General features: G+C 38.8%; 1 protein-coding gene across 1 annotated transcript in view; it reads right to left on the bottom strand.

Annotated features, from left to right (window-relative positions):
* Nucleotides 1-810: 810 nt before the first annotated feature.
* The window catches only part of LOC108270589 (afadin- and alpha-actinin-binding protein), a 10,180-nt gene continuing 601 nt past the window's right edge, over nt 811-10,389 (bottom strand). Inside the window, exons 2-13 of the mRNA XM_017477419.3 lie at nt 10,338-10,389; nt 9,637-9,779; nt 9,373-9,528; nt 9,034-9,144; nt 8,674-8,809; nt 7,757-7,832; nt 7,070-7,259; nt 6,793-6,931; nt 5,976-6,112; nt 5,714-5,887; nt 1,720-1,819; nt 811-1,639 (exon numbers count right to left, since the gene is read on the bottom strand). The exon at nt 10,338-10,389 is cut by the window's right edge and continues 42 nt beyond it. Coding sequence (XP_017332908.1) covers nt 1,590-1,639; nt 1,720-1,819; nt 5,714-5,887; nt 5,976-6,112; nt 6,793-6,931; nt 7,070-7,259; nt 7,757-7,832; nt 8,674-8,809; nt 9,034-9,144; nt 9,373-9,528; nt 9,637-9,759 — 1,392 coding nt within the window. The 5' untranslated portion in view covers nt 9,760-9,779; nt 10,338-10,389 and the 3' untranslated portion in view covers nt 811-1,589. The remainder of the gene's footprint in view (nt 1,640-1,719; nt 1,820-5,713; nt 5,888-5,975; nt 6,113-6,792; nt 6,932-7,069; nt 7,260-7,756; nt 7,833-8,673; nt 8,810-9,033; nt 9,145-9,372; nt 9,529-9,636; nt 9,780-10,337) is intronic.

Consider the following 10,389-nt stretch of genomic DNA (forward strand, 5'->3'; position numbering starts at 1 on the left):
CACAAAGCAGCTTTATAGAAATCAGGATTTAAATTTGAATTTACTTTCCTAATGAGCAAGCCAGAGGCGACGGTGAGGCAGAAGGTGGCAAGGAAAACCTTGAGAGGAACCGGACTCAAAAGGGAACCCATCCTCATCTGGGTGAGAAAGAATTTGAAAACGCACAATGCCAGGAACTCTAGGATCATCAGCACATCTTTGTCACGTTGTTCGTCCATCTCATCTAGCCAAGTCATCAAAACATCATCTACATAGATAATGACATAACAATTCTGGTGCTTCTCTGAGATGGCAGCAGAGTGGCATGTGGTAGACTATGGGAGTGTTATAAATATCTGCATTTCCCTATGGTTTCAAGAAGCATTGACCACTGTATTTTAAGGGATAGGCTTGAAATTATGGCTGGTGAGAGAGTTACAGATTATACATAAATGTTATGGGAAACCATGTTGGCTGTTGCTCCACATAAATATAAAAGAAGTTGGGTTTTGACCAAAATTGTCTGTCTTTAACATACTTACATACATACATCTCTGCTATAGAAATGTTTTAATGTAATTTCTAACCTTTACTTGGGTTTCTGCAAGGTCCATATTAGGTACAGTTCCCTCTGAAAGTATTGAAACAGCAGGGCCAATTCTTTTATTTTTGCTATACACAAAACCATTTGGGTTTGAGATTATATATATATATATATATATATATATATATATATATATATATATATATATATATATATATATATATAAATAAGATGACAGACTCTTGTTGAGTTTTGGAATAAAAAAAATTATAAATGAATGCACACAATAAAAATATAAAGCCAAATTTATTTTTCAGTATATCCACATGATTATTCATTAAACTTTCTTCACAACAACTGGGATATAGACATTTCAAGGAACTTAATGTTAGTGTAATTACAACTAATAAAGGGGATAACTATAACTAGGGGACACTAAATAGTTGACACTAAAATATGCCTTAAACACTTAAAACTCTTAATTAGATTAATTCTTAAATACGTAAATGAATTCTATGAATTCTGAAACTTATATCACAAATAATACCTTTGCTAATCATACACCAGAAAGATGAGTGATATAGGGTTACAGAGGTGTGTTTCTCTTACTGTTTCATAAGGCAGCTCCTTCCCATCAAAGATCCTATAAACCTGTTAATAACATGTAAGTATTATGCACTGAACAAGATATGCAAATTACTGCTTGGTACGTAAGCATTAAATGCACCTGTACAATGTGACCAAAGCACAAAGCACTGTATTTCTTGTAGCTGTAACATCATGTAGAGCAATGGTGCATTTTAAACAGTAAGTCAAAAAAGGTGTTTCTTTACGAAGCTTAAGACGTCTTCTATGATTCTGCATCAAAAACCATAACATACAAAACCATAGCAAAGCACGACAATGTATACGTATTTTAAGCCACCCTAGTCGGTGGTACATGAATCCGTGAGATACCATCCCATTTGTGATTATAAACTTTGGTGGCTTGGAATACACCTTCCTAGTTTCCAGCTGCAGTCAGTACATCCCACTGGATGCTTTCATTAGCCTTTTACTCACAGTGCTAGAGTGGTGTTTTGGGAGCTGATATGTGTTTCTGTTCTTGTCCAGAATCTGTAAAAAATAAAAAATTGAGACAATGTCTAAATCTTAAAAAGCATATTATTATAGTATTAAAGCAGGCACTGACTTACATTCTGATATGACATTATGTGTCCTCATCTGCTCTGTGAACGTCATGTTCAAAAACTGATGTTTTAGCCAGGTTGCACGATCTTCCTCAAATAATTTCCTCTGCGAAAGAAAATGTCCAAGCTTAAATTTGAGCACTTTTTACATTTTTATGTAGAAAGTTCTTGTTGTGTAAGAAAATGAATTCCACTGAGTTTAGAGAATTCTGGAAAAGTTAATCCTGTCCAACAAAAATGCATAGCAACACATCCAAATACAGTTCCCTCTGAAAGTATTGTTCTTGTTGGCCAGGTGTGCCCTGTTAGATTGATTGTTTAAGCAATTAATAGCTCTGAATGTCTACTCTTGGTTTGAGCCCTGAGTTTTGCCTGTGAAGACTGCAATTGTTCTTAAAATGGATAAACCAACATGAAGACCAGAACGCTGTCTAAGGGAGAAAAGCAAGCCATTTTGAAACTTGGGCATAGCCAGTACAACAGTTTGGAATGTCCTGAAAAAGAAAGAAACCACTGGTGTATTAACAAGCAGATGTTGAACATGTCAACCAAGGAAAACAACAGCAGTTGATGACAGAAACGTTGTGAGAGCTGTGAAGAAAAGCCCCAAAACAACAGTGACATCTCAAACATCCTCCACTTGACACGGATGAATGATACCACAAAGAATTCACAAAGAAATACAGAGATGAGCCACAAAAGTTCTGGATCCAAAATTAACCTCTACCAAAGTGATGGAAAGGCCAAAGTGTGGATCCGCCCATGATCCAAAACATACAAGCTCATTGATCAAGCACGGTGGAGGTAGTGTCATGGCTTGGACTGGCATGGCTCCTTCTGGAATGGGCTCACTAATAGTTATTGATGACATAACTCATGATGGTAACAGCAGAATGAAACAGAAACATTAGGTCTGCCAATTTACAGAGAAATGCATCCAATCTTATTGGGAGGAACTTCATCATTAAGCAAGACAATGACCCAGAAAGCAATGCCAACACAGGACATGATTTCATCTGGGGGAAAAGGGGAAGGTTTTGCTCACCTAAAAATTAGATGGTCTGCCACCAAAGGTGCCATGTTCTAAATTGTTTAACACATCAAGATGTAAATATTAGTAAATGCAAGCTGAAACTCGGACCCATCGTCTCCCATTCATCTTTTACTCTCAAACCAAAATGTCTTCAGTGTATTGCAAAAACAAAAGAATTGGCCTTGCTGTTCCAATACTTTCAGTGGGGACCATACAATTCAATGCTTTATCACTCTCTTACTGATGCACATACCTTTTGGCCGGCATCAGTGCCTGACCTCACTAATGGTTGAATGAGCACAGCTATGCTCCAAAACCTAGTGGAAAGCCTTCTCCGATGAGTGGAGGTTATTATAACAGCAAAAGGAGAACTAAATCTGTTCAAAAAGCACATGCTGTATGGGTGTGATGGTCAGGTGTCCACATACTTTTGGCCATATACAGTAATCTATGTCAAGACCACCCCCCTTTAAATCGCGCACTTGACTTTGAACCCTCAAACTGATCCAAGTAGACTGCATTTTTAACTTTGCTGTCAAATTTCAATTTAACATTGAAAGATCTAAAAGTATCCCTAGATAAGTAACCCTAACCCTAGATCTAAAAGTAATGAGTAAGTGTATATTAAGGCTGAGTGTCCTGATTATCATGTTTAATTAATGCTTAATAATATTAGATTAGTCTAATATTCTCTACCTACAGCAGCTGAAGCTTAATCTCAGGTGGTGGTGATAACCACCGTATCTGCTTTTGAGAGTTGCAGCAGAAGTCAGTGAACCGGTCATGAAAAGATTGACTTTTTTTTTTTCATATGCCAACACAGCATAGCATCAGAGCAGCTCCAAAAACAGCAGGTCTTATGGGGTGTTCCCCTGGTGGTTAGTACCTACCAAGACAACTGATGAACTGGCAACAGGGTCATGGGAGCCCAAGGCTTATTGATGCGTGTGGGGAGTGAAGGCTAGCCCGTCAGGTTCGATCCCACAGCGCTACTGTAGCACACACTGCTGAAAAAGTTAATGCTGGCTATGACAGAAAGGTGTCAGAACACACAATACATCACAGCCTTCTGCATAGGGGGTTGCATAGCTGCAGACCGGTCAGAGTGCCTAAGCTGATCTCTGTCCACCACTGAAAGCACCTGCAATGGGGACGTAAGCATCAGAACTGGACCATGGAGCAATCAAAGAAGGTGGCCTGGTCTGATGAATCACGTTTTCTTTTACATCATGTGGATGGCCAGGTGCGTGTGCATTGCTTACTTGGAGAAGAAATGGAAAAAGAATGCACTATGGGAGCAGGGCAAGCTAGCGGAGGCAGTGTAATTCTCTGTGATGTTTTGCTTGGAAATCTTGGGCCTTGGCATTCATGTGGATGTTATTTTGACACGTACCACCTACCTACCTTGATGCAGACCAAGTACACCCCTTTCATGGCAACAATATTCCCTAATGGCAGTTGCCTCTTTCAGCACGATAATCTGCCCTGCCACACTGCAAAAATTGTTCAGGAATGGTTTGAGAAACATGACAAAGAGTTCAATGTGTTCACTCAGCCTCCAAATTCCCCAGATCTCAATCCAATCGAGCATCCGTGGAATGTGTTGGAGAAACAAGTCGGAGCCATGGAGACAGCACCTCACGATTGACAGGACTTCAGGACCTTCAGAGGTCTTGTGGAGTCCATGCCTTGAAGGGTCAGAGATGTTGATGGTCTCACAAGGGGGATCTACACAATATTAGGCAGGTGGTTTCAATGTTATAGCTGATGGGTGTATGTCTATTTGTGTAAAGAATTGTATGTAAACCAATGGTTTAACTGATAAACCTTTGCGCACTAAATAAAACATTGTAGCAGCGATGATCCATATGATTAATTCATTCCTTGATTATTTAATCATTCATTAATTCATTCATCCTTTCATTAATCTTACATTGGGTTCGGAAAATATTCTGATGCCTCATAATGACAAAATAATAAAATAAGTGAAGTCTCTCATTTCGATAAGTATTCAGACCCTTTATTAAGTATTTTGTAGTAGCACTCAGTTGCAGCTTTGAGTCTTTTTGGGTAAGGCTCTACAAGCTTTGCATACCTGGATGTGGGTAGCATCTGTGAACTATACTAGATAGTTATACTATAACTACAACGTCAGGTCTTTTCACAGATATTCTATGGAGTTCAAGTCTGGGTGTTGACTGGGCCACTCAAGGACATTTAGAGACTTATCCCAAACCCATTCCATTATTTTCTTGGCTGTATGGTTTGGGTTGTTGTTGTTGTGCTGAAAGGTGAACCTTCACCACAGTCTGAGATTATGCGCACACTAGAGCAGGTTTTCTTCCAGGATCCCTCTGTATTTGGCTGCATTCATCATTTTGTCAATTCTGACCAGTCTCCCTATCCCTGCCACGGAAAATCACCTCGATAGCATGATGCTGCCACCATCATGCTTCATTGTATCGATGGTATTAGCCAGTTGATGAGCAGTACCTGGAGTTTACCAGATGTAGAGCATGAAGCCCGTTGTGCTCCTGGGAACATTAAAATCTTTAGAAATGGTTTTATACCATTCCCTAGGTCTGTGTCTCAAGACAATTTGATTGCAGAGGTCTATGAGGAGTTCCTTGGAGTTCATGGCTTGGGTTTGGTCTGACATGCACTATGATTTGTGGGCCCTTATACATAGAAGTGTGTGCCTTTCTAAATCATGTCCAATCAATGGAATTTGCAACAAGTGAACCTCAGTCAAGTTTTAGAGAGTCAAAATAGTCACAGCAAAGGATGCCAAGGGTCTGAATGTTTAGATAAATTAAATATTTCAGTTTGGATTTTTCCATAATTATGCCTCTTCCATTCTGTTGTCTATGTAATCTGTAAATATATGGTGATGTCTGAGGTCTGAATACCGACGTGTGCGATTTCTGCTTAACTGCTCAACTCTGAATACTCCCCAAGATGACTAACCTCATGCCCCAATCTAATGGCTGCCTCTGTAAAACTCCGCCTCTCCATTTCAAAGTTCTTCCTCTGCTCCTCAAAAGTTCTCCATTCCTCTTTCAAGCGTTCCTTCTCTTCTAACATGTAGCAGTCATTCAGGACAGCTGCAGTCTCCTCGTCACATGGAGTATTTAGCTGTTGCTATTGATTACAGAAGTACACAGAAGGTTGAAGTTGAATTTAATTTTCCTAACCATCAGATACATCATATGATTGTGTAGCTGTTCACCTGCAAGAGCTGCTGCTGAGTCTGAATAAAGTCCATGCATTGCTGGATCTCCATTTTGAGTCTCTCTGTTTCTTCCTGATGTACTTGCTTAGAAATCATCTCCTCATCGACCCCCTTTCCCAACTGCAAAACAAATGCTGCAATACAAACAGTTCCGAAATCAAAATTTCATTTAAATTGCATAACATGTTGAAAAGGATCATATATGGAAGTAAATGGTACTAATTAATTATGCATTATTTTTTATACTAGCATCCCTGGAGCAGAGAGGGTTAAGGGCCTTGCTCAAAGGCCCAACATTGGTAGCTTTGGCAGTGCTGGGTCTTGAACCCCCGCCCGTTTGATCAGTAACCCAGAGCCTTAACCGCCAAGCCACCACTGCCCCCAATATGTGTTTGTAGAACATCCCATTCCAAATTTAACCCCTCTTTGCTGTTATAATAATCTCCACTCTTCTGGGAAGACTTTCCACTAGATTTTGGAGCGTTACTGTGGGGTTTTGTGCTCATTCAGCCACAAGAACATTAATGAAGTCAGGCACAGATGTTGGGTGGGGAGGAATGGAATGTTCAGTGGGGTTGAGGACAGGGCTTCCACTCTAACCTTTGCACAACATGTCTTCATCAAGCTTGCTTTGTGCAGAGGAGCATTGTCATGCTGGAACAGGTTTGGGCCTCTTAGTTTCAGTGAAGGGAAACTCTAATGCTACAGCATACAAAGACATACAATCGTGTGCTTCTAGCTTTCTGGCAACAGTTTGTGGAAGAACCACATATCGATGTGATGGTCAGGTGTCCACATACTTTTGGCCACATACCTTTGCTGTCCAGACTTTCCATATGATATTTCAATTTTCTCCACTGCTCCCGAATGCTGTTGGTAAGCTTCTCGCGAGCATGCTCACACGACATCTCTAAAGTCCCCTTAAAAGAAGTCTCCTCCTCATCAGATATTTGCTAGGTATCCAGTATTATGAGGAACAACATGCAAAGAACAACAAATAAAAAAAATATTAAACCAACATGGGATTTGAGAGTGGAAATAATTTGATGCATAATGCGTCTTCGTCATCAAGAAAACTCTAATCGACTGACCTGACCTGTGAATTCAGTGAATTCAGTGAATTTCTCCTGTCTTTTGGTGTGGTTCTTTGGACTTAATATGACCACCATTTCCTGTTTCATTTGCTGGAGCACTTTTTTCAACTCAAAATTTTCCAGCATCAGCTCCCTCTGGCGTTTATCAAACTCATTCAGAAGAGTCCTGCACACTTCAGTTTCATGTCTGATAAAGAAAATGAATCAAATCAGATAAAAGTCAAATCATGGGACGAAGATCATGTTCATGAGTGTCTGGTCAAGGGCACGGTGTTTTAAATTAGACCACTAGTTTATATACTTTTTTTTTTTGGGGGGGGGGGGGGGGGGGGGGACTACAAAAGCACAAAATAACTGCACATGCACACATGTTTAATTCAGACCAATTTATGAACTGATGTAGAAATGTCAGAATTCCCACACCATGCTGACAGTACTGCCATTTTTACTTCTTACTGATGTAACCGAATGCAGATACATTCGAATTGAACAGACAAAACAGACAGTAAGCTTGTACAAGTACTTTGCGTTGTGCTTAAGAACACCCTTACCCGTGATAAAATTACTGTAATACAGCTCTCTTGTGGTTTAATATACAACCCACAGCCCTATTCTTGCTGAAAAGGAACGCACTCAAATAAAATGCAAGGGAATACAGTACACAACACCACAAGATGAAGGTACCTTGAATGCGTCCATCCAGTTTTCAACTGACCTCTCCTGCCATCAGACCCCTCAACATAATTCAACATCTCCATCCCTGATAGAGAGCACACACATACATTCATTAAAGTTTGTTCTCCTAGTGTTAAATGTAATGCAGTCGACTATGATAAAGGGTGTAAAGTTAAGTGCGAGTTCTGTTCATGATGACAAAATACAGCAGAGTGTAGGGAGTTATTGTACCATGAGGAGAGACTCCAAAATATTTCCTAACTTTTGACTTGGAGGTGTGTTGCGGGGTCTCTCTCTCTCTCTCACTCTCTCTCTCTCACACACACACACACGAAACCATACACGTATGACAACTGGGCACTACATAACAACTGTTGAGTTGAATTTGAAGAGCAATACCATTTAAAAAAAAAAAAACATTTTCCTTTACGATGTGAAGCAGATCTAGGCTAAGGATTATGTGTCCATGAAGACTAAACTCTTTGCTTGCCTTGCTTGTTTAAATGTGCATGCACCCTTTGAGGAGGCCATGCAACAGCACCACACACATTTTTACCATGAAAAGAAATATGCATGGCTTCTTTGAAGGAAAAAAAAAAAGTAGAACTGTATTCATGTATAAGTCGTGAGTCACAATTCATGTATAATTAATATTAGTCACTACACAATAACCTCCTCCTACTTTGAAAGTTGGCTTTACATAATAGGAAAATGACACCCACACTTGGACAGGATTTGGTTTGGGTTTGCTGGCAGGTTGTGCAATGCTGTTCGGTGGGAAAGCGCTCCTGAACACACCCACACTAAACACACAGTTTCAGTCAAATATTTAATACTAATACATCTATACTAATGCGTAAAGATGATCGTTTTCCTTTTTTATGTAAGAAAACACGGAATGCAGGATGACAATAATGTTTCCATACTCTGTTTCATGTCCGTCTTGTCAGTAAGTAACTGATTGAGGTGATCTTTAAGCCTGCTGAACTCTCTCTCTTTCCTCTTCATACTGTGGTTGTACTGCGTGGCACGGCTTGCAATGATGCTCTGAAGCTTCTGAACCTGTTGAGCATTTATAACAGCGTTACAGTCGTCGAACATACATCCAAAATACTGGGCATAATTGAATACAAGAACATGGCTTATTGAAACTACATAGAAATACACTTTGCTATGTAAATGTACTGTATGTGTATGCTATATATGCTATTATATATTACAATACTAAAAGCAATATGTAATGTAAGTGGCCTTAATACTCTCCTATTCGTAGCTAACGTCCTTACCTCCTCTTTTTCTTTTTTCAAACATCTTTGTAAAGCCTTTATATTAGTTTCTAACTGCTGTTCTCGCTTGCATAACTTGCCATTTTCATTCTTAGAAAGTTCAAGCTGGTCCTAGAAAATGGGATCAAGACACACAAGACTTAAATGTTATTCACACAAATCATGACTGGTCATTTTAAAACTTTAAAACTTTGCAGTTGTTGATGCCAAAATCATTCTCTGTTTATCAGTAAGATGTTGTAGTTTCACTTAACCTTGAAAAAAGAAAAATGCAGTAAGCCTGAATTCCCATGGATAAAAAGAACAAAATGTTTTGAGTTTGGAGCTGAAGATACTGACCTTAAGCTGTACTACTTCATGTTCATCTATACTTCCTACAGCAAAGTGATGGAGCTGCAGAAGCTCATACATGTTATTTAGGATCAAAATGATATCAAGTTCTTGATTTCTATTTGAGTCATAGAAAATCGATGGCAAACCCAGAGATGACAGTTCCTGTGTATGTAATACAGAGAATAGTCAAGTAAAACGTTAGTCTACATTCCAGGGCTTGATTTTATGTTCTTTTAAATGATCTAAATGAACTTACTACAGTATACTTACTTTGCTGATGTACTGCATGCACTCTATGACATTTTCCTGTGTACAGAAGACACTGGAACCACTGTAAGCTCTAAAAGGCAGAGGAGGCCTTATAGATTGGTTGTATGGCCTTGCAGGGGGCATTATGAGATTTATTTTGTCTTCTGTACAAATAAGAATAATAAGACCAGTTAGAATTTTTGTTCTCAGTATTTTGCAAACAACAGTGTGCAATTGTATAACAGAAGAATGGCAATTAATACTGAACATTTTGAGATGTTCTAGATGAGTGCTTTTAGTATTCGATGAGTCATATTTAAGTGTACCCGTATGCTAAATCATGTATCCTTAATTAATAATCATGAAAAGAAGGATGTGGGTGAGGGCTACACACGTGACATGTTTTATTGAGGTTAGGACATATACTCGTGTTTAAAATAGCACTTCGACATTATTTTTAGTCTCTTTTTTTTTCTCTCTCTCTTTCCACATGAGACTGACTACGCAGAGCAAAGCATAGTCGAAACGGTCGAAAATGACATGTTGAAACAGCAATCCATAAAAGTCATTATGGAATAATGTTGGCGGTATTGTATGGTAAATGTGCCATAATTAAATAGCATAATAACATAGCATAACATAACATAACATAACAAAACTATATAACAAGAATGTAACAATATATAAGACTATATAACAAGAATATTGTAGCATTATATTACCAAATAATGAACCTGTTAATCTCTCTGTTTTCAGTATATCGAAGCTGGAAAT

This window comes from Ictalurus punctatus, chromosome 10 (assembly GCF_001660625.3).
Source record: "Ictalurus punctatus breed USDA103 chromosome 10, Coco_2.0, whole genome shotgun sequence".
In the NCBI taxonomy this organism is placed as follows: domain Eukaryota; kingdom Metazoa; phylum Chordata; class Actinopteri; order Siluriformes; family Ictaluridae; genus Ictalurus; species Ictalurus punctatus.